The 25,338-nt window shown below is 39.1% G+C and overlaps 1 protein-coding gene across 1 annotated transcript in view; it reads left to right on the forward strand.

Annotated features, from left to right (window-relative positions):
- The window catches only part of LOC123563992 (uncharacterized), a 155,842-nt gene that overhangs the window by 107,610 nt on the left and 22,894 nt on the right, over positions 1 to 25,338 (forward strand). The window contains exon 8 of the mRNA XM_053525994.1: positions 10,951 to 11,139. Within this exon, the coding sequence (XP_053381969.1) occupies positions 10,951 to 11,139 (189 nt within the window). The remainder of the gene's footprint in view (positions 1 to 10,950; positions 11,140 to 25,338) is intronic.

Below are 25,338 nucleotides of genomic sequence, written 5' to 3' on the forward strand. Positions count from 1 at the left end.
CTTAGAGGCACAAGGTCAGATATAAGAATGACTTTGTCCAGAGCATTTCTTCTTCATGCATGGAGGAATTTTGATGTAACTTGGCACAAATGTTCACCACCGTGAGAGAAGAGTGTCATACTCAAGAACCAGTTTAGAATTACTTCCCTTTGTTGTTACTATAAATTGCTTATATTGTAACTATTTTATTACTGGCCATAGGGAAAAATTGAGACCATTTTTCTGTAGTACAACATGCATATTACATCAAATTTTAGCTCAGTTGAACACAAAGTGCTCAAGGTGAAGTATTGTGATCACGCCGTGTTTGTTGTGTGTCCATCCGTCAAGTCGTCCGTCATCAACAATTGTGTTTAAACGACATCTCCTTTAAAACCACTGAATGGATTTTGATGAAATTTGGCCTAGATGTTCCTTAGTTGGTCCTCTACCAAATTTGTTCAAATGATGGCACATAGGGTCAGAGCTAAAAAAGAAAAAATTTCAAGTGACATCTCCTCCTAAACAAACGGTCCAATTTGAAAATAATTTCACACAAATAGCAGGCTTTCAAGTAGTCCTACTTTTTCCTACTTTTCCTACTTTTTAGGTCTGTTCCTACTTTTTTCCTACTTTTTTTGAAAAAACTCCTACTATTCCTACTTTTTTTATCTAAAGAAGAAAAAATATGTTAACAAAATGTTGTTAGTCTATTTGTATAATGAATTTTGTTACATAATGTAAGGACTGATGGTGTACTGGTGAGGCTCTAGAGACCTTTGATATGCTGCTGGTGACCTCTTCATTATGTGAGTTAAATACTCACCTTGATATTGGAGCATAAGAGGTTGCAGGTAGCTATGTACAATGGGGACCTAAAAGCATCATGAAAATAGAAAACCCTTATATATTGTGCTGCTGTGTAATTGTGAGTAAATGTACAACAATCAGGCCCATGCCCCAACCCCTCCCTAGTTTGCTGAGAAGTGACCTATACTCATCAAGGTTGCACCCAACTATTTTGGCCAAGGATTAATATTTTAATATTGTTTGAAATTGCTGGCCTGAAACCAGAAGCCCTAGAGCTTAGATATTTGGTGTGAAGCATTGCTTAGTGGACCTCTACCAAGTTTGTTCAAATCATGACCCCGGGGTCAAAATTGACCCCGCCCAAGGGGTCACTTGATTTTACATAGGAAAATCTTCAGAAAATTTCTAAAAATAAACCAGAAGGCCTAGAGCTTAGATATTTCACATGTAACATTGCCTAGTGGACCTCTACTAAAGTTGTTCAAAGCATGACCCCGGGGTCAAAATTGACCCCGCCCCAGGGGCCACTTGATTTTACATAAGAAAATCTTCAAATAATTTCTAAAAATAAACCAGAAGGCCTAGAGCTTAGATATTTGACATGTAGCATTGCCTAGTGGACCTCTACAAAATTTGTTTAAATCTTGACCCCCGGGTTCAAAATTGAACCCGCCCTCGGGGTCACTTGATCTTACATAGGAAAATCTTAAAAAATCTTCTTCTCAAAAACCAGAAGCCTAGAACTTACATTATATGGTTTGAAGCATTGCCTAGTGGACCTCTACCAAATTTGTTCAAATCATGACCCTGGGGTCAAAATTGACCCCGCCCCAGGGGTTACTTGATTGTACATAGGAAAATCTTTAAAAATCTTCTTCTCAAAAAGCATAAGCCCTGGAGCTTAGATATTTGACATGTAGCATTGCTTAATGGACCTCTACTAAAGTTGTTCAAATCATGACCCCGAGGTCAAAATTGACCCCGCCCCAGGGGTCACTTGATTTTACATATGAAAATCTTCAAAAAATTTCTAAAAATAAACCAGAAGGCCTAGAGCTTAGATATTTCACATGTAACATTGCCTAGTGGACCTCTACTAAAATTGTTCAAATCATGAACCCGGGGTCAAAATTGACCCCGCCCTAGGGGTCACTTGATTTTACATACGAAAATCTTAAAAAATCTTCTTCTCAAAAACCAGAAGATCTAGAGCTTAGTAATATGGTGTGAAGCATTGCCTAGTGGACCTCTACCAAATTTGTTCAAATCATGACCCCGGGGTCAAAATTGACCCCGCCCCAGGGGTTACTTGATTGTACATAGGAAAATCTTAAAAAAATCTTCTTCTCAAAAAGCATAAGCCCTGGAGCTTAGATATTTGACATGTAGCATTGCCTAATGGACCTCTACTAAAGTTGTTCAAATCATGACCCCGAAGTCAAAATTGACCCCGCCCGAGGGGTCACTTGATTTTACATATGAAAATCTTCAAAAAATTTCTAAAAATAAACCAGAAGGCCTAGAGCTTAGATATTTCAGATGTAACATCGCCTAGTGGACCTCTACTAAAGTTATTCAAATCATGAACCCGGGGTCAAAATTGACCCCGCCCTAGGGGTCGCTTGATTTTACATACAAAAATCTTCAAAAAATTTCTAAAAATAAACCAGAAGGCCTAGATCTTAGATATTTGACATGTAGCATTGCCTAGTAGACTACTACAAAAAAAATTCAAATCATGACCCCCGGGGTCAAATTGGCTCCGCCCCATGGGGTTACTTGATTGTACATAGAAAAATCTTCAAATTTTTCTAAAAAAAACCCCAGAAGGCCTAGAGCTTAGATATTTGACATGTAGCATTGCCTAGTGGACCTCTACAAAATTTGTTCAAACCTTGACCCCCCCCAGGGTCAAATTGACCCAGCCCCAAGGTTACTTGATTGTGCATAGGGAAATCTTCATAAATTTGCTAAAAATAAACCAGAAGGCCTAGATCTTAAAGCTTTAGCTAAGAAATTTGTTCAAGCAAGCAACTACTCAGGTGAGCGATATAGGGCCATCATGGCCCTCTTGTTTTAAGATTAATTTCCCTTTGTTGTTACTATAAATAACTTATATTGTAACCTTTTTAGCTTGACTATTCAAAGAATAGTAGAGCTATTGGACTCACCCATGTGTAGGCATCCGCAGCTGCGTCCCAATTTGGTTAAGTTTTTGTATGTAAGCTGGTATCTCAGTAACCACGTGTGGGAATGGATTGAAACTTTACACATTTATTCACTGTGATAAACTGACTTACATTGCACAGGTTCCATAACTCTATTTTGCTTTTTAGCTCAACTGAGCACAAAGTGCTCGGGGTGAGCTATTGTGATCGCTCACCGTCCGGCGTCCGTCCGTCCACACTTTCCTTTAAACAACATCTCCTCCTAAACCAACAGGCCAATTTTGATGAAACTTCACAGGGATGTTCCTTGGATGGTCTTCTTTAAAAATTGTTCAAAGAATTGAATTCCATGCAGAACTCTGGTTGCCATGGCAACCGAAAGGAAAAACTTTAAAAATCTTCTTCTCAAAAACCAGAAGCCTAGAGCTTAGATATTTGGTGTGAAGCATTGCCTAGTGGACCTCTACCAAGTTTGTTCAAATCATGACCCCGGGGTCAAAATTGACCCCGCCTCAGGGGTCACTTGATTTTACATAGGAAAATCTAAAAAAATCTTCTTCTCAGAAACCAGAAGCTCTAGAGCTTAGTTATTTGACATGTAGCATTGTCTAGTGGACCTCTACTAAAGTTGTTCAAATCATAACGCCGGGGTCAAAATTGACCCTGCCCCAGGGGTCACTTGATTTTACATAGATTTCTATAGGAAAATCTTCAAAAAAAATTAAAAAATAAACCAGAAGGCCTTGAGCTTAGATATTTGACATGTAGCATTGCTTAGTGGACCTCTACAAAATTTATTCAAATCATGACCCCCGGGGTCAAAATTGACCCCGTCCCATGGGGTTACTTGATTGTACATAGAAAAATCTTCAAAATTTTCTAAAAATAAACCAGAAGGCCTAGAGCTTAGATATTTGACATGTAGCATTGCCTAGTGGACCTCTACAAACTCTGTTCAAATCATGACCCCCGGGGTCAAAATTGACCCCCACCCCAGGGTTCACTTGATTTTATATAGGAAAATCTTCAAAAGTTTTCTTAAAATAAATCAGAAGGCCTAGATCTTAGCTATTTGATATGTAGCATTGCCTAGCAGACTTCTACAAAATTTGTTCAAATCATGACCCCCGGGGTCAAATTGACCCCGCCCCTTTGAGTTACTTGATTGTACATAGAAAATCTTCAAAATTTTCTAAAAATAAACCAGAAGGCCTAGAGCTTAGATATTTGATGTGTAGCATTGCCTAGTGGACCTCTACAAAAATTTTTCAAATCATGACCCCCACCCCAGGGTTCACTTGATTTTATATAGGAAAATCTTCAAACTTTTTCTTAAAATAAACCAGAAGGCCTAGATCTTAGCTATTTGACATGTAGCATTGCCTAGCAGACTTCTACAAAAAAATTTCAAATCATGACCCCCGGGTTCAAATTGACCCCGCCCCTTTAGGTTACTTGATTGTACATAGAAAAATCTTCAAAATGTTCTAAAAATAAACCAGAAGGCCTAGAGCTTAGATATTTGACATGTAGCATTGCCTAAAGGACCTCTACAAAATTTGTTCAAATCTTGACCCCCCAGGGTCAAATTGCCCCAGCCCCAGGGGTTACTTAATTGTACATAGGGAAATCTTCATAAATTTGCTAAAAATAAACCAGAAGGCCTAGATCTTAGATATTTGATATGTAACATTGCCTAGTAGACTTCTACAAACTTTGTTCAAATCATGACCCCTGGGGTAAAATTGGCCCGCCCCAGGGGTTACTTGATTGTACATCGGAAAATCTTCCAAAAAAATTCTAAAAATTATCAGTTTGACATTTGAAACATGTAGCTCATATTACACGGGTGAGCGATCCAGGGTCATCATGACCCTCTTGTTTACAAAATTAGGCCCCTTTTTCAACTTAGAAATTTTTGGTTAAGGTTTTGTATGTAAGCTGGTATCTCAGTACCCACTAATAGGAATGGATTGAAACTTCACACACTTGTTAACTGTCATCATCTGACATGCACTAAGCAGGTCCCATAACTCTACTTTGCATTTTTTCCAAATTATGCCCCTTTTTTCACTTAGCAGTTTTTTAGTAGTTTTTATGCCCTCGAAGGGAGGCATATTAGTTTTCAATTGTCCATTCATTTGTTAGTTCGTTCATTCATTAGTTTATATGTTTGTCACAATGTTAACTTTTTGTATGAAGGCACTTTACTCGCGAACCACTGCACCCAGGATCTTCAAACTTCATATGCTAATAGTACTTATTGAGTACACAACCCCTACTGACTTTGGGGTCACCAGGTCAAAGGTCAAGGTCACAGGGGCTAATGTTAACTTTTTGCATGAAGGCACTTTACTCGCGAACCACTGCAACCAGGACCTTCAAACTTCTCATGCTAATAGTACTTATTGAGTACACAACCCCTATTGACTTTGGGGTCACCAGGTCAAAGGTCAAGGTGCTGCGGGGGCATTTGTCACCATTAGTGACAGCTCTTGTTGGTTAAGTTTTTGTATGTACGCTTATCTCAGTATCCACTTATGGGAATGGATTGAAACTTCACACACTTGTTCACTGTCATAATCCTGCATGCACTGTGCAGGTCCCATAACTCTACTTGCATTTTTAGCTCGACTATACGAAGTATAAGGAGAGCTATCCTACTCGCCCCGGCGTCGGCGTCTTTCCGCGTCCGCACCTTGGTTAAAGTTTTGGTGCACTTTCTCTTTTTATACGCCCGTTTGAAAAACGGGAAGTATTATGGGAACGCCCCTGGCGGGCGGCGTCCACAGACTTTGTCCGGAGCATATCTTCTACATGCATAAAGGGATTTTGATGAAACTTGGCACAGTTGTTCACCATCATGAGACGGAGTGTCATGCGCAAAAACCAGATCCCTAGGTCTAAGGTCAAGGTCACACTTAGAGGTCAAAGGTCAAATTCAAGAATGACTTTGTCCGGAGCATATCTTCTTCATGCATGGAGGGATTTTGATGAAAGTTGGCACAATTGTTCATCATCATGAGACGGAGTGTCATGCGCAAGAACCAGGTCCCTAGCTCTAAGGTCAAGGTCACACTTAGAGGTCAAAGGATACAAGAAAGAAAACTTTGTCCGGAGCATATCTTCTTCATGCATGGAGGGATTTTGATATAACTTGGCACAAATGTTCATCACCACGAGGCGGAGTGTCTTGCACAAGAACCAGGTCCCTAGGTCTAAGGTCAAGGTCACACTTAGAGGTCAAAGGATACAAGAATGAAAACCTTGTCCGGAGCATTTCTTCTTCATGCATAGAGGGATTTTGATATAACTTTGCACAAATGTTCACCACCACAAGGTGGAGTGTCATGCGCAAGAACCAGGTCCCTTGGTCAAAGGTCAAGGTCACACTTAGAGGCCAAAGGTCAGATACAATAAAGACTTTGTCCGAAGCATTTCTTCTTCATGCATGGAGGAATTTTGATGTAACTTGGCACAATTATACACCATCATGAGACGAAGTGTCATGCGCAATTCCCTTCTTTAGAATTACTTCCCTTCGTTGTTACTATAAATAGCTTATATTGTAACTTTTTCATTACTAGTCGTAGGGAAAAATCGAGACCACTTTTCTGTAGTACAACATGCATGCTACATCCAGTTATGAGGTGTATTTTGACTAATCTCTACCTGGTAAAGATTTCTGTGTGGACTTACAATTTTTTGGGGGATTTTTTTTTTTTTTTTAAGATTATCTTCCCTTAGTTGTTACTATAAATAACTTATATTGTAACTTTTTTATAATTGACCGTAGGGAAAAAACAAGACCACTTTTCTGTGGTATAACATGGATGTTACTTTCAAATTTTAGGTGTATTTTAAGGTATCTCTACCTGGTAAGGAGTTTTTTTGTGGACTTAGAAAAACAAATGACTTACAATGATTACTAAACAACCACAAAATTAAAATTCCATTTGCAAATACAGGTGCTAGAGTAAAGAAATTTGCTGTGACGGGCGTATATTGTGACAATCTGGCACTCTTGTTTCAACTTATCTCTGTAATTACTTGATGGATTTGATTCAAACTTGAAATACTTATTCCTCATCATCATCCACATCATCTGACATAAGGGCCATAACTCTGGCACCAATATTTCATGAATTATCCCCCCTTTTCACTTAGATTTTCAGGTTAAAGCTTTGATGCACTTTCACTCTATCTCTGTTATTACTGAATGGATTTGATTCAAACTTAAAATAGTTGTTCAACATCATCACCCACATCATATTATACAAGTTGCATAACTCTGGCACCATTTTTTCATGAATTATTCCCCCTTTTTACTTAGAATTTCAGGTTAAAGTTTTGGTGCACTTTCACTCTACCTCTGTTATTACTGAATGGATTTTATTCAAACATAAAATAGTTGTTCAGCATCATCACCCACATCATATGACACAAGATGCATAATTCTGGCACAATTTTTCATGAATTATTCCCCTTTTTACTTAGAATTTCAGGTTAAAGTTTTATGCACTTTCACTCTATCTCTGTTATTACTGAATGGATCTGATTCAAACTTAAACAATTGTTCAACATCATTACCCTTATCATATGACACAAGGTGCATAACTCTGGGACCAATTTTTCATGAATTATGTCCCCTTTTTACTTAGAATTTCAGGTTAAAGTTTTGATGCACTTTCACTCTGTCTCTGTTATTACTGAATGGATTTTATTCAAACTTAAAATAGTTGTTCAACATCATCACCCACACTATATGATGCACGGTGCATAACTCTGGCACCAATATTTAATGAATTATGCCCCTTTTTGCTTAGGATATACTTATATAATGTTTTGATACATTTTATCTTTACCTCTCTTATTACTTTAAGTTGATATTTTTGACATAGACTCAGGCTATTGTGCAATATCTTCATCCACAATTGGAGTCATTAAACACTCCAGTGACAGCTCTAGTTTCCTCAGATGTGCCCAGTTTCACTATCCAGCATCGAAATAGTCCAGTGCGCTGTCTCCTGTGACAGCTCTTGTTACAAAATTATGCCACTTTTTTATATTAGCAGTTTTTGGTTAAATTCTTGTATGTAAACTTGTATCTCAGTACCCACTAATGGGAATGGATTGAAACTTTACACACTTGCCCACTGTCATGAGCTGATACACTGTGCAGGTTCCATAACCCTGTTTCCCATTTTACAAAATTATGCCCCTTTTCGACATGGGTATTCTTTGAATTGACAAGTATGTTGAATAGTCAAGCGTTGCTGTCCTCCGACAGCTCTTGTTATAATTGACCATAGGGAAAAACCAAGACCACTTTTATGTTGTGCAGCATAGATGTTACTGTAAAATTTTAGGTCTATTTTAAGGTATCTCTACCTGATAAGGAGTTTTTTTTGTTGACTTAGAAAAAGACAAAATATAGATTTCTTGTTGTTGCTGCTATAAATAGCTTATTCTTGAAACTTTTTAACCTGGTTGTTAGAATTGGATATATCATTGTTTGGGCTTACTGTCTACCAGACTGATACGAAATCTGTTTTAGTGTAACATTTACACAACGGGCGTACATTGTGACATTCTGTCACTCTTGTTTGTCATCTGAATTTGGTAAATTTTTGACTTGTGTTTGGAGGGTGGGGGAAGCATTCAGATGAGGATAAACTTCATTTACTAGAGTCAGTTTATGAAGGAAAAAATACCTGTAGTGATAGCTCTAGTTAATATTATTATTATACCCCCCAATATAGGAGTGAGCTTGGTGGTCAATCTGTTAGTTTTCATGGTTTCCGGATGATAACTCATGAAAGGCTTGACCGATTTAAATAATTTGTGATACACAGGTGTAACATTAGAAAATACAGTTCAGGTTTGACTTTGGGGTCAGTAGGTCAAAGGTCAAGGTCACAGTGACAGTTGAACGGTTTCCTGATGATAACCTGAGAATGCTTGGGCCTAGGGTTATAAATTTTGGTACACAGGTGAAACATCATAAATTACAGGTCAAGTTTGACTTTGAGGTCAGTAGGTCAAAGGTCAAGGTCACAGTGACTCGGAACAGTTGAATGGTTTCCGGATGATAAATTGAGAATGCTTGGGTCTAGGATCATAAATTTTTGTACACAGGTGTAACATGATAAAATACAGGTCAAGTTCGACTTTGAGGTAAGTAGGTCAAAGTCATAATAACACGAAACATTTAAACGGTTTCCGGATGATAACTTGAGAACGCTTTGGCCTAGGATCATGAAAATTGATAGGAAGGATGGTTATGACCAGCAAATGACCCCTTATGTTTTTGGGGTCAGTAGGTCACAGGTCAAGGTCACAGTGACCCGTAACATTTAAACGGTTTTCGGGCAATAACTTCAGAACGCTTGGGACTAGGATCACGAAACTTAATTGGGAGGTTGGTCATAACCAGCAGATGACCCATATTGATTTTGAGTTCCAAAGGTCAAAGGTCAGAGTGACCGTCCCGGACCATTTAAACCTTTTCTGTACAATAACTTGAGAACGCTTTGGCCGAGGATCATGAAACTTCATAGGGAGGTTGATCACGACCAGCAGCGGACCTCTATTGATTTTGAGGTTATTAGGTCAAAGGTCAAGCAAGTTCGGTTTTGACATTTTCTTAGTTCTGTGACAAGGCCGTATTGTGGGGGTATAATTCGTCACTCCTGTGACAACTCTAGTTATCATTATATTAGCCGCACCATGAGAAAACCAACATAGTCCATTTGCGACCAGCATGAATTGCTTTCAAAGCCTGTTGCAATTAGAGAAACTGTTAGCGAACAGCATGGATCCTGACCAGACTTTACAGATGCGCAGGATGGTCGGGATTCATGCTGGTCGCAAATGCACTATGTTGGTTTTCTCATGGTGTGGCTCATATTACTTCTGGGCTCTACATTAATTTTGATGAACAGAGCAACTTTTGCAGCTCAGGATTCTTCCTATATAATTATGTCTCCCACCACACAGTGGTGTGGGAGACATATTGATTTACTCCAGTCTTTGTGTCTGTGTGTCTGTCACAAAGCTTGTCCGCACTCTAAGTCGAACATTTCTCATCTGATTTTCACCAAACTTTAACAAAATGTGTTTGACCATAAGACCTCGGCCAAGTTCGATAACTAGCCAAATCGGTCCAGGCGTCTTGGAGTTATGGCCCTTGAATTACCAAAAATCGGTCTTTTTACTCTTGTCCGCACTCTGTTTTCGAATATTTCTCATCCAATCCTCACCAAACTTTAACAAAATGTGTTTGACCATGAGACCTCGGCCAAGTTCGATAACTAGCCAAATCGGTCCAGGCATTTTGGAGTTAAAGCCCTTGAATTATCGAAAAATTGGCCTTTTTACTTATGTCCGCACTCTTAATCAAACATTTCTCATCCGATCTTCACCAAACTTGAACAAAATGTGTTTGACCATGAGACTTCGGCCTAGTTCGATAAATAGCCAAATCGGTCCAGGCATTTTGGAGTTACGGCCATTGAATTATTGAAAAATCTGCCTTTTTACTCTTGTCCGCACTCTAAGTCGAACATTTCTCATCCGATCTTCACCAAACTTGAACAAAATGTGTTTGACCATGAGACCTCAGCCAAGTTCGATAACTAGCCAAATCGGTCCAGGCATTTTAGAGTTACGGCCCTTGAATTACCGAAAAAATCCGTCTTTTTTACTCTTGTCCGCTCTCTAAGTCGAACATTTCTCATCCGATCTTCACCAAACTTAAACAAAATGTGTTTGGCCATAAGACCTTACCCAAGTTCGATAAATAGCCAAATCCGCCCAGGCACTTTTGATTTATGGCCCTTGAATTACTGATTGGATCCACTCATCCAGACCATCTAATTGGATCCACTGGTCTAAAACATCTAGAGAAACTAACATTTTTCATAGGGGCAGTTGTGGGAGACATGCGCTTTTCTCAAAAGCATCTCTAGTAAGTTCTTGTTGTTTATAACAGGAAGCAGACCACCAAGTAGCAGTTGCTCTCAATGAACAAGAGTATGAGGATCTAGGTCAATGTATAGAATGTGGATGTTGCTTTGGCGAGTATCCATTTGAACAGATGGTCCAGTGTTATGAGGGACATCTCTTCTGTGAAAATTGCTTGAGGCAATATGCTAAGGAGTCAGTATTTGGACAGGGAAAGGTAGGAGTTACACATTCTCTCACATTTGTACAATTTTAGCCCACTACGGTGAAGGTCCATGGAGCTATTGTTACATTGAGTGTCTAACCTGTGTAGAAGATTACAGACAAAATCACATCTGTGCTTCACCACATACCTAATAAAGAGGACTTAGGTTCTATAACCTGTCATGTCATTTTGATTTGATATTTAAACACCTTTAGCATATCAAGATTAATGGTGCTCAGAGTAAGCTATTGTGGTGCCATGCTGTCCCTCTGTTAAAGAAGTCACTTCTAAAAGCATCTGATATAAGTTGAAACATGGCATGCATTGGTCTCTTCCAAAGCTGTTCAAACAGGTCCATTGGGAATAGATGAAACGGAAGTTTAACAATTAAGTGAACTTGTCTTGATGATAGGAGTGCAGAGGAAAAGAATCAAATATCTTCTTTTCATTAACTGTCCCCGGCCTTTTTCATAGAAATGAATTGAATCCATCTGACAGAGGTCATTTTTAGCTCATCTGATTTTTTGAAAGAAAAATTGAGTTATTGTCATCACTTTATCAGTGTCGCATCTGTGTCGGCGTTGCCTGGTTAAGTTTTTAGCTCACCTGAGCCAAAGGCTCATGGTGAGCTTTTGTGACTGCTCAATGTCCGTCGTCAGTCGTCCGTCAACATTTTCTAAAAAAATCTTCTTCCTGAAAACCACCAGGCAGAATTACACCAAACTTCACTGGAATGATCCTTAGGTGGTCCCCTTTCAAAATTGTTCAAAGAATTCAATTATGCAGAACTCTGGTTGCCATGGAAACCGAAATGAAAAACTTTAAAAATATTCTTGTCCAAAACCACAAGGCATAGAGCCTTGATATTTAGCATGTGACATCATCTTATGGTCCTTTATCAAGATTGTTCAAATTGTGCCCCTGGGGTGAAAAGAGGCCCCGCTCTGGGGGTCACAACTTTTACATAGACTTGTATAGTAAAAAACTTTAAAAATCTTCTTGTCTAAAACCACATGACCTAGGCCTTTGATATTTTGTATGTAGCATTGCCTTGTGGTCCTCTACCAGAATTGTTCAAATTATGCCCCTGGGTTGAAAACAGGCCCTGCCCCGATGGTCTTGTGTTTTACATAGACTAATCAATAGTTACAGCCCTTGAATTATTGAAAAATCTGCCTTTTTACTCTTGTTCGCACCCTAAGTCGAACATTTCTCATTCAATCTTCACCAAACTTGAACAAAATGTGTTTGACCATGAGACCTCGGCCAAGTTCGATAACTAGCCAAATCAGTCCAGGCATGTTGGAGTTACTGCCCTTGAATTACTGAAAAATCTGCCTTTTTACTCTTGTCCACTCTCTAAGTTGAACATTTCTCATCCGATCTTCACCAGACTTGAACAAAATGTGTTTGGTCACAAGACCTTAGCCAAGTTCGATAACTAGCCAAATCCACCCAGGCTTTTTTGATTTATGGCCCTTGATTGGATCCACTCGTCCAGATCATCTAATTGGATCCACCATCTAGAGACACTAGACATTTTTCATAGGGGCAGTTGTGGGAGACATGCGCTTTTCTCAAAAGCATCTCTAGTTTTAACCAAACTTGCACAAAATTTGTGTCACCATAAGATCTTGGTTCCTTTCTTGAACTGGCCAGATCCCATTATGGGTTCCAGAGTTATGACCCCTGAAAGGGCCAAAATTAGCTATTTTGACCTTGTCTGCTCAATTATAAGCAGCTTCATTATGTCTCCCCACCTCTGGGGGAGACATTGTTAGCTCACATGTCACAAAGTGACAAGGTGAGCTTTTGTGATCATGCAGCGTCCGTCGTCTGTCCATCCGTGCATGTGTGCGTCCGTAAACTTTTGCTTGTGACCACTCTAGAGGTCACATTTTTCATGATCTTTATGAAAGTTGGTCTGAATGTACATCTTGATGATATCTAGGTCAAGTTCGAAACTGGGCCACGTGCCATCAAAAACTAGGTCAGTAGGTCAAATAATAAGAAAACCTTGTGACCTCTCTAGAGGCCATATTTTTCATGGGATCTGTATGTAGTCTGAATGTTCATCTTGATGATATCTAGGTCAAGTTCTAAACTGGGTCAACTGTGGTCCAAAACTAGGTCATAAGGTCTAAAAATTGAAAAACCTTGTGACCTCTCTAGATGCCATACCTTTGAATGGATCTTCATGAAAATTGGTCAGAATGTTCATCTTGATGATATCTAGGTCAAGTTTGAAACTGGGTCATGTGCCATCAAAAACTAGGTCAGTAGGTCAAATAATAAGAAAACCTTGTGACCTCTCTAGAGGCCATATTTTTCATGGGATCTATATGAAAGTTGGTCTGAATGTTCATCATGATGATATCTAGATCAAGTTCGAAACTTGGTCAACTACGTTCAAAAACTAGGTCATTAGGTCTAAAAAAAGAAAAACCTTTTGACCACTTTAGAGGCCACATTTTCAATGGATCTTCATGAAAATTGGTGAAAATGTTCACCTTGATGATATCTAGTCAAGTACAGAACTGGGTCACGTGCCTTCAAAAACTAGGTCATTAGGTCAAATAATAGAAAAACCTTGTGACCTCTCTAGAAGCCATATTTTTCAATGGATCTTCATGAAGATTGGTCAGAATTTTTATCTCGATGATATCTAGGTCAAGTTCAAAACTGGGTCACATGAGCTAAAATACTAGGTCACTATGTCAAATAATAGAAAAAACTACATCATACTCAGTTCAAAACTGGGTCATGTGGGGACAGGTGAGCGATTCAGGACCATCATGGTCCTCTTGTTTTAGCCCAGTCCATCCGTCCGTCCATACGTCACACTTCATTTCCGATCAATAACTGGAGAACCATTTGATCTAGAACCTTTAAACTTCATAGGGTTGTAGGGCTGCTGGGGTAGACGACTCCTATTGTTTTTAGCTCACCTGTCACGTAGTGACAGGGTGAGCTTTTGTGATCAGCCTTCGTCTGCGTCCATCTGTCGTCCGTTCACAATTTCTTGTCTGCACAATAGTGGTTTCATTTATGATTTTATTTTAACCAAACTTGCACACAACTTGTATCACCATAAGATCTTGGTTCCTTTCTTGAACTGGCCAGATCTCATTATGGGTTCCAGAGTTATGGCCCCTGAAAGGGCCAAATTAGCTATTTTAACCTTTTCTGCACAATAGCAGCTTTATTTATGATCTGATTTTTACCAAACTTGCACACAACTTGTATCACCATAAGATCTTGGTTCCTTTCTTGAACTGGCCAGATCCCATTATGGGTTCCAGAGTTACTATTAGCTATTTTGACCTTGTCTGCACAATAGCAGCTTCATTTATGATTTGAATTTAATCAAACTTGCACAAAACTTGTGTCACTATAAGATATCATTTCCTTTTTTGAACTGGCCAGATCCCATAATGGGTTTCAGAGTTAAGGCCCCTGAAAGGGCCAAGATTAGCTATTTTGACCTTGTCTGCGCAATAGCAGCTTCATTTATGATTTGATTTTAACCGAACTTGCACACAACTTGTATCACCACAAGATCCTGGTTCCTTTCTTGAACTGGCCAGATTCCGTTATGTGTTCCAAAGTTATGGCCCCTGATAGGGCCAGAATTAGCTATTTTGACCTTGTCTGCACAATAGCAGCTTCATTTATGATTTGAATTTAATCAAACTTGCACAAAAACTTGTGTCACCATAAGATCTTGGTTCCTTTCTTGAACTGGCCAGATCCCATTATGTGTTCCAGAGTTATGGCCCCCAACTTGTATCACCACAAGATCCTGGTTCCTTTCTTGAACTGGCCAGATTCCGTTATGTGTTCCAAAGTTATGGCCCCTGATAGGGCCAGAATTAGCTATTTTGACCTTGTCTGCACAATAGCAGCTTTATTTATGATTTGATTTTAACCAAACTTGCACACAACTTGTATCACCATAAGATCTCGATTCCTTTTTATATGCCCTAAGAGAGGTATTATGTTATCGCCTCGGTGTCCTTCTGTCTATCTGTCTTTCTGTCTGTTGGTTAGCAATTTCCCTTCCGCTCTGTAACTCTTGAACCCCTTGAAGGATTTCAAAGAAACCTGACACAAATGTTCACCTCATCGAAACGATGTGCAGAGTGCATGTTTCGGATTGCTCACGTCAAGGTCACACTTAGGGGTCAAAGGTCATATTACTTTGTTTTGTGTGTATATTGCTCTGCATTTGCGTTTTTATTTGGCAGATCCTTCTTTTGTTCACTTACAATAAATTTTTTTTTTAAATACTTCCCTTTTATGTTACTGTAAATAGCTTATTTAGTAACTTTTTTTATTATTGGCCGTAGGGAAAACCCGAGACCACTTTCCTGTGGTACAACATGGATGGTACCTCCAATTTATAGGTGTATTTTAACATATCTGTACCTTTAGGAAAATTTCAACTATATTTTCTCATGATTCTTTTGATTGATCTTGATTATGATTTTTTGACCTTCTTGTCCTTAAGTGCACTGATGACAGGTGAGCGATATAGGGCCATTATGGCCCTCTTGTTATGGTCACTCCGTCAAAGGTCAAGGTCACAGGGGCCTAAGCGTGGTAGCTTGTTTGTCATATACTATATTGATCTAAAGTGTTTGCTTCTTTTCACCCATTTGACGACAGGCTACGTTAACGAAAAATGCGCCATATGTAACAATGTGCATAACTTAACAAAATGGAACTACTTAATCCTGACACATTGAAAACCATTTCCGATCAATAACTAGAGAACCACTTGACCCAGAATGTTGAAACTTCATAGGATGATTGGTCATTTAGAGTGGATGACCCCTATTGTTTTTGGGGTCACTCCGTCAAAGGTCAAGGTCACAGGGGCCTGATCATTGAAAATCATTTCCAATCAATAACTTGAGTACCACTTGACCCAGAATGTTGAAAATTCATAGGATGATTGTACATGCAGAATAGATGACCCCTATTGATTTTAGGGTCACTCTGTTAAAGGTCAAGGTCACGGGCCTGAACATTGAAAACCATTTCCTGTCAGTTACTTGAGAACCACTTGACCCAGAATGTTGAAACTTAATAGGATGATTGGTCATGAGAATAGATGACCCCTATCGATTTTGAGGTCACTCTGTTAAAGGTCACAGGGGCCTGAACATTGAAAACCGTTTCCGATCAATAACTTGAGAATCCCTCGACCCAGAATGTTGAAACTTCATAGGATGATTGTTCATGCAGAGTATATGACCCCTATTGTTTTTGGGTTCACGCCGTTAAAGGTCACGGTCACAGGGGCCGGAACATTGATAACCATTTCCAATCAATAACTTGAGAACCTCTTGATCCAGAATGTTGAAACTTCATAGGATGATAGAACATGCAGAGTAGATGACCCCTATCGATTTTGGGGTCACTCTGTTAAAGGTCAAGGTCACAGGAGCCTGAACATGGAAAACAATTTCCGATCATTAACTTGAGAACCACTTGACCCAGAATGTTGAAACTTCACAGGATGATTGAACATGCAGAGTAGATGACCCCTATTGATTTTTGGGTCAGTCTATTAAAGGTCAAGGTCACTGGGGCCTGGTCATGTAAAATCATTTCCAGAAAATAACTTTAGAACCACTTGACCTAGAATGTTGAAACTTAATAGGATGATTGGACATGCAGAGTAGATGACCCCTATTAATTTTGGGGTCACTTGATCAAAGGTCAAGGTCACAGGAGCCTGAACAGTGACTTGAGAACCACTAGGCCAAGAGTGTTGAAACTTAGCGGGATGACTGGACATGCCAAGTAGAATTTATGACAAATTTCTTCCTTTTATTTTTTATCTAAATAAATACACCTTAGCAGCTTCTAATGAGATTGGTCTGAAACTTTATTTATGTCTTCCATGGTAAGAAATAGTCATATTAGAAAACTCTTGATTGAACATTTATCGATATGAATACTTTAATAATATATCGTTGTATAGGCTTGTACTCTGTATAGATAGATTTATTTCTGCATACAATGTACAATTTTCCCGCCCGCTTAGCTTAGTAGGTAAGAGCGTTGGTCTACGGATCTCGGGGTCGTGAGTTCGATCCTCGGGCGGGGCGTATGTTCTCCGTAACTATTTGGTAAACGACATTGTGTCTGAAATCATTAGTCCTCCACCTCTGATTCATGTGGGGAAGTTGGCAGTTACTTGCGGAGAACAGGTTTGTACTGGTACAGAACCCAGGAACACTGGTTAGGTTAACTGTCCGCCGTTACATGACTGAAATACTGTTGAAAAACGGCGTAAAACCAAAAACAAACAAACAAACAAAAATGTACAATTTCATGGCATCATATAAAAGATACAGGAGCAATAAACACATTATGTATGTTAAATACAACCATGTCATCAACATTATATAGCAAAGGATGACACAAAAAAGAGATAGAAGAATCCCTTATTTCTATTGTGGTCCTTGGCATGTAATAGGGTTTGACATAGGAAGACATATCACAGGCAAACAAGAAAGACTCAAACTTATCACAAAAAATATTGCAAGACAGGGTAAAGTCGAGCAATCATTGCAAAAAATGACAATTAGAGGATTTATATTTAGAATCTTCAAGGTTAATGTAACAATAAATTAGTAATAAAAAATGTAGCTACAAATTAGGTTGCAAATTAATTACATAATCTCATAAAAATACGTAAAAATGCCGTGACTAAACCAAAAATGTCTAGAATGGAATTTAAGACTAGTGCTCCCTTAATTAGTTTTAGTTTGAAATTCGACAAAGATGTGCAGTCCCTCAAATACTGAGGCAAACTGTTCCACAAGGTACAGCCAACGTATGCAAAAGAGTTTTTTCAAAAACCTTTAACTTTTTGAATTGTAAAACGCTTATTATCAGAAAATGATGTATCTCAATTAGTAATTGTATTTCTAGAGCTGGCATTAACTCTGAATCTGGTAGGATAATTGTGCATGTGGTTAACTGAAATAAAATGTTCACCCATATAGGATGGAGCTTGGTTAACATTAATTTAAAAACATGGCATAGGATATTCTGGTTGACTTGGCTAGACACTGGAAGCCAGTTAAGTTTTTTAAAATGTACTTTATCAGTGTGTGACCTAGGATGAAGATTTAAAATAAAGCTGACTAGTTTGTTTTAAGTAACCTGTAACTTGTGTTTTAGCTCTTCAGTTAAGCTATTAAACCAGGCAGAAGAGGCATAGTCAAACTGACACTGTATAAGGGACATAACCAGAAGTCGTTTTGTGTGCTGAGTGAGAAATTCACTCTTTATGTATAAAAATTTTAACCTAGCATTGGCCTTTTGTATAACCGCCCTAGCCATGAATTCAAAAGTTAAACTTTGATCTATGGTAGCGCCAAGATATTTTACAGATGTTTTACTAGGAATCGTTTGACCATTGCAGGAAATATCGAGTTGGGAGTTAGGTTTTAACCTTTTGCTTAGACCCAAAAAGTATGGACTCAGTTTTTCCAAGGGGCAGGGAAAGTTCGTTGCCAACAAGCCACTGACTAACACTGCAAATCCTGACTGAGAAGCCTTTCAATATCTGACTGCCTGAAATAAGAATTGCAGAATCATCTGCATATAGTAGTAATTTATTTTTAAACGCCCGAAGGGACGTATTATGTTATGGTCCCGGTGTCCGTCTGTCCGTCCGTCCGTCCGTTAGCAATTTCGTGTCCGCTCTGTAACTCTTGAACCCCTTGAAGGATTTCAAAGAAACTTGACACAAATGTTCACTACACCAAGATGACGTGCAGAGCGCATGTTTTGGATGTGTCATTTCAAGGTCAAGGTCACACTTAGGGGTCAAAGGTCATATGAGTGTGTTTCGTGTCCGCTCTGTAACTCTTGAACTGCTCGAAGGATTTCAAAGAAACTTGGCACAAATGTTCACCACACTGAGACGACGTGCAGAGCGCTTCTTACGGATGACTAGCTTCAAGGTCAAGGTCACACTTAGGAGTGAAAGGTCATATGAGTGTGTTTCGTGTCCGCTCTGTAAGTCTTGAACTGCTTGAATGATATCAGAGAAACTTGGCACAAATGTTTACCACACTGAGGTGACGTGCAGAGCGCATGTTTTGGATGACTGGCTTCAAGGTCAAGGTCACACTTAGGGGTCAAAGATCATATGTGACTTTGCTTTGTGTATATTTCTCTGCATTGCAGTGCTCTTGTTTTTATTTTGCAGATCCTTTTTTGTTCTCTTACAATAATTTTTGTTTTTGAATTACTTCCCTTTTTATGCCCCCGAAGGGAGGCATATAGTTTTTGAACCGTCTGTCAGTCTGTCGGTCTGTCAGTCTGTCCGCAATTTTCGTGTCCGGTTCATATCTTTGTCATCGATGGATGGATTTTCAAATAACTTGGCATGAATGTGAACCACAGTAAGACGACGTGTCGCGCGCAAGACCCAGGTCCGTAGCTCAAAGGTCAAGGTCACACTTAGACATTAAAGGATAGTGCATTGATGGGCATGTCCGGTCCATATCTTTGTCATCGATGGATGGATTTTCAAATAACTTGGCATGAATGTGTACCACAGTAAGTCGACGTGTCGCGTGCAAGACCCAGGTCCGTAGCTCAAAGGTCAAGGTCACACTTAGACGTTAAAAGATAGTGCATTGATGGGCGTGTCCGGTCCATATCTTTGTCATCGATGGATGGATTTTCAAATAACTTGGCATGAATGTGTACCACAGTACGACGACGTGCCGCACGCAAGACCCAGGTCCGTAGCTCAAAGGTCAAGGTCACACTTAGACGTTAAAGGTCATTTTTCATGATAGTGCATTGATGGGCGTGTCCGGTCCATATCTTTGTCATTCATGCATGGATTTTAAAATAACTACGCATGAATGTGTGACACAGTAAGACGATGTGTCGTGCGCAAGACCCAGCTCCGTAGGTCAAAGGTCCTAAACTCTAACATCGGCCATAACTATTCATTCAAAGTGCCATCGGGGGCATGTGTCATCCTATGGAGACAGTTCTTGTTTGTTACTATAAATAGCTTATTTTGAAACTTTTTTATTATTGGCCGTAGGGAACTTTTTTTAGGAATTTCTTCTTTTTTGTTGTTCCTGTCCTTTGGGCTTCAACAGTCAAGTTCTTTAAATTTTGCTCCCATCCTCTGATGTAACCCTTTGGGTGTATATTGCCGCGCTTGGCGGCACTCTTGTTTATTACTGCTGACATGTCATTGACATAAATTAAAAAGAGCAAGGGGCCTAATATTGACCCTTGTGGCACACCACAGGTAATATTTGCCTTTGAGGAAATAGTACCAGAAATATCAACTACTTGGTGCCTATCTGTAAGATCTGAGGAAACCAGGTTACAGAAAAGGTGTTAAGACCTATTGCCTTTAATTTCATCAAAAGAATAAAATGGTTGACAGTATCGAACGCCTTCTGTAAATCAAGTAGGATCATGCCAACAAGATGACCTTTATCCATCTGAAGACGAATGAAATCTGTTAAGTGAATAAGGCAGGTATCAGTGGAGAATCCATGCCTAAAACCTGACTGAAACTGATATAAAAGACTATTTTGCACAAGATAAGCCTCCAGTTGGTCATAAATTACACATTCAAGAACTTTAGACACAATACTTTTAAAGTATTGAAACAGGACAGTAATTTCCAACATCAGTCTTGTCATTTTTAGCTCACCTGTCAGAAAGTGACAAGGTGAGCTATTGTGACCGCTTGATGTCTGTCGTGCGTTGTCAGTCATGTGTCGTCCGTCAACAGTTTCTAAAAAAATCTTCTTGAAAACCACTGGGCAGAATTACACCAAACTTCACAGGAATGATCCTTGGGTGGCCCCCTTTCAAAATTTTTCAAAGAATTGAATTCCATGCAGAACTCTGGTTGCTATGGCAACCGAAAGGAAAAACTTTAAAAATCTTCTTCTTGAAAACCAGAAGCCCTAGAGCTTAGATATTTGGTGTGAAGCATTGCCTAGTGGACCTCTACCAATTTATTCAAATCATGACCCCAGGGTCAAAATTGACCCCGCCTCAGGGGTCACTTGATTTTACATAGGAAAATCTTAAAAAATCTTCTCAAAAACTAGAAGCCCTAGAGCTTAGATATTTGACATGTAGCATTGGCTAATGGACCTCTACTAAAGTTGTTCAATTCATGACCCCGTGGTCAAAATTGACTTCACCCCAGGGGTCACTTGATTTTACATAGATTTCTATAGGAAAATCTTCAAAATTTTTAAAAATTTTCAAAAATAAACCAGAAGACCTAGAGCTTAGAAATTTGACATGTAGCATTCCCTTGTGGACCTCTACAAAATTTGTTCAAATCATGACCCCCGGGTCAAAATTGATCCGGCCCCAAGGGTCACTTGTTTTTTACATAGGAAAATCGTCAAAAGTTTTCTAAAGATAATCCAGAAGGCCTAGATCTTAGATATTTGACATGTAGCATTGCCTAGTAGACTTCTACAAAATTTGTTCAAATCATGACCCCCGGGGTCAAATTGACCCCGCCCCATGGGGTACTTGATTGTACATAGAAAAATCTACAAAATTTTCTTAAAATAAACCAGAAGGTCTAGAGCTTAGATATTTGACTTGTAGCATTGCCTAGTGGACCTTTACAAAACTTGTTCAAATCTTGACATCCCCCCCCCCCCCCCCCTGGGTCAAATTGACCCTGCCCCAGGGGTTACTTGATTGTGCATAGGGAAATCTTCATAAATTTGCTCAAAATAAGCCAGAAGGCCTAGATCTTAGATTTTTGACATCTAGCATTGCCTAGTACGCTTCTACAAAATTTGTTCAAATCATGACCCCCGGGGTAAAATTGGCCCCGCCCCAGGGGTTACTTGATTGAACATCTTCCAAAAAATGTCTAAAAATCATCAGTTTGACATTTGAAACATGTAGCTCATATTATTCGGGTGAGTGATCCAGGGTCATCGTGACCCTCTTGTTCTTAAATAACGGAACTTCTCAAGCGGACTTGAGGTCATCTGGCACCATGCCTTGAATAATTGACAAGTTTATTATATGGTTTACTGGCCCAGAGATTATGAAAGCTGAGTCCAGCATAAAACCAGAAGGAATCCCATCTAATCCTGTAGCCTTATTTTTGGAGAGATTGTTGATGTAAGTAAAAACTTTGCTTTCTGGCACAATGCCAAATGAAAACATATCATTATCTTCTACATGCATATACCAATGCGTGATTACCTACCCTGATTTTAATAAATATGGATTTATCTCGGTAAATATTTATAGTGTTGGCATAATATCTCGGTTCTTTTCGAAAACTGGCCAGATCCCATCATGGGTTCCAGAATTATGGCCCCTTAAAAGTCCAAAATTTGGTATTTTGGCTTTTGCAGTTATATAGAGACTTCATTTATGGTTTGATTTGGTACAAACTTGCAAAATATCATGAACAAGAATAAATCTTGGATTCCATGATGAATCTGTCAGATTCAGTCATAGGTTCTGGAGTTATTTTTAGCTCACCTGAGCACAAAGTGCTCAGGGTGAGGTATTGTGATTGCTCACCGTCCGTCCGTCCGTCGTCCGTCCACACTTTCCTTTAAATAACATCTCCTCCTAAACCAACAGGTCAATTTTGATGAAACTTCACAGGGATGTTCCTTGGATGGTCTTCTTTAAAAATTGTTCAAAGAATTAAATTCCATACAGAACTCTGGTTGCCATGGCAACCGAAAGGAAAACCTTTAAAAATCTTCTTCTCAAAAACCAGAAGCCCTAGAGCTTAGATATTTGGTGTGAAGCATTGCCTAGTGGACCTCTACCAAGTTTGTTCAAATCATGAACCCGGGGTCAAAATTGACCCCGCCCCAGGGGTCACTTGATTTTACATAGGAAAATCTTAAAAAATCTTCTTCTCAAAAACCAGAAGCCAGCTTAGATATTTGACATGTAGCATTGCCTAATGGACCTCTACTAAAGTTGTTCAAATCATGACCCCGGGGTCAGAATTGACCCCACCCCAGGGGTCACTTGACTTTACATAGGAAAATCTTCAAAAAAATTTAAAAAATAAACCAGAAGGCCTTGAGCTTAGATATTTTACATGTAGCATTGGCTTGTGGACCATACTAAAGTTGTTCAAATCATGACCCCGCCCCAGGGGTCACTTGATTTTACATAGGAAAATCTTCAAAAATTTTCTAAAAAAAAAAACCAGAAGGCCTAGAGTTTAGATATTTTACATTTAGCATTGCCTAATGGACCTTTACAAAATTTGTTCAAATCATGACCCCCAAGGTCAAAATTGACCCGGCCCCAGGGGTCACTTGATTTTACATAGGAAAAGCTTCAAAAAATTTCCAAAAATAAACCAGAAGGCCTAGAGCTAAGATATTTCACATGTAGCATTGCCTAGTGGACCTCTACAAAATTTGTTCAAATCACGACCCCCGGGGTCAAAATTGACCCCACTCCAGGGGTCACTTTATTTTACATAGGAAAAGCTTCAAAAAAATTCTAAAAATAAACCAGAAGGCCTAGAGCTTAGATATTTGACATGTAGCATTGCCTAGTGGACCTCTACAAAATTTGTTCAAATCATGACCCCCAGGGTCAAATTGACCCCGCCCCATGGGGTTACTTGATTGTAGATAGAAAAATCTTCAAAATTTTCTAAAAATCAACCAGAAGGCCTAGAGCTTAGATATTTGACATGTAGCATTGCCTAGTGGACTTCTACAAACTTTGTTCAAATCATGACCCCTGGGGTAAAATTGGCCCGGCCCCAGGGGTTACTTGATTGTACATCTGAAAATCTTCCAAAAAATTCTAAAAATCGTCAGTTTGACATTTGAAACATGTAGCTCATATTACTCAGGTGAGCGATCCAGGGTCATCATGACCCTCTTGTTAGCTATTGTGATCACTCACCGTCCGGTGTCCAGCATCCGTCGTCTGGCATCTGTCATCCGTAAACATTTATCTTCTCATAAACCGCTTGGCCAATTTCATCCAAACTTCACAGGAATGTTCCTTGAATGAAGCTCTACAAAAATTATTCAGAGAATTGAATTCCATGCAGAACTCTGGTTGCCATGGCAACTGAAAGGAAAAACTTTAAAAATCTTCTTCTCAAAAACCAGACGCCCTAGAGCTTAGATGTTTGGTGTGAAGCATTTCCTAGTGGACCTCTACCAAATTTGTTCAAATCATGACCCAGGGGTCAAAATTGACGCCGCCCAAGGGGTCATATGATTTTACGTAGGAAAATCTTAAAATCTTCTCAAAAACCAGAAGCCCCAGAGCTTAGATATTTAACATGTAGCATTGCCTAGTGAACCTCTACTAAAGTTGTTCAAATCGTGACCCCTGGGTCAAAATTGACCTTGCCCCAGGAGTCACTTGATTTTACATTGATATCTATAGGAAAATCTTCAATTTTTTTTAAAGAATAAACCAGAAGCCCTAGAGCTTAGATATTTGTTGTGAAGCATTGCCTATAGTGGACCTCTACCAATTTATTCAAATCATGACCCCAGGGTCAAAACTGACCCCACCCCAGGGGTCACTTGATTTTACATAGGAAAATCTTAAAAAATCTTCTCAAAAACCAGAAGCCCTAGAGCTTAGATATTTGACATGTAGCACTGGCTAGTGGACCATACTAAAGTTGTTCAAATCATGAGCCTGTGGTCGAAATTGACTTCACCCAAGGGGTCACTTGATTTTACATAGATTTCTATAGGAAAATCTTCAAAAAATTTTTAAAAGATAAACCAGAAGACCTAGAGCTTAGATATTTGACATGTGGCATTCCCTTGTGGACCTCTACAAAATTTGTTCAAATCATGACCCCCGGGTCAAAATTGACCTGGCCCCAAGGGTCACTTGATTTTACATAGGAAAATCGTCAAAAATTTTCTGAAAATAAATCGGAAGGCCTAGATCTTAGTTATTTGACATGTAGCATTGCCTAGTAGGCTTCTACAAAATTTGTTAAAATCATGACCCCCAGGGTCAAATTGACCCCGCCCCATGGGGTTACTTGATTGTACATTGAAAAATTTTCAAAATTTTCTAAAAATAAACCAGAAGGCCTAGAGCTTAGATATTTGACATGTAGCATTGCCTAGTGAACCTCTACAAAATTTGTTCAAATCTTGATCCCCTAGGAAAGTCTTCAAATTTTTTAAA

This window comes from Mercenaria mercenaria, chromosome 2 (assembly GCF_021730395.1).
Source record: "Mercenaria mercenaria strain notata chromosome 2, MADL_Memer_1, whole genome shotgun sequence".
In the NCBI taxonomy this organism is placed as follows: Eukaryota; Metazoa; Mollusca; class Bivalvia; order Venerida; family Veneridae; genus Mercenaria; species Mercenaria mercenaria.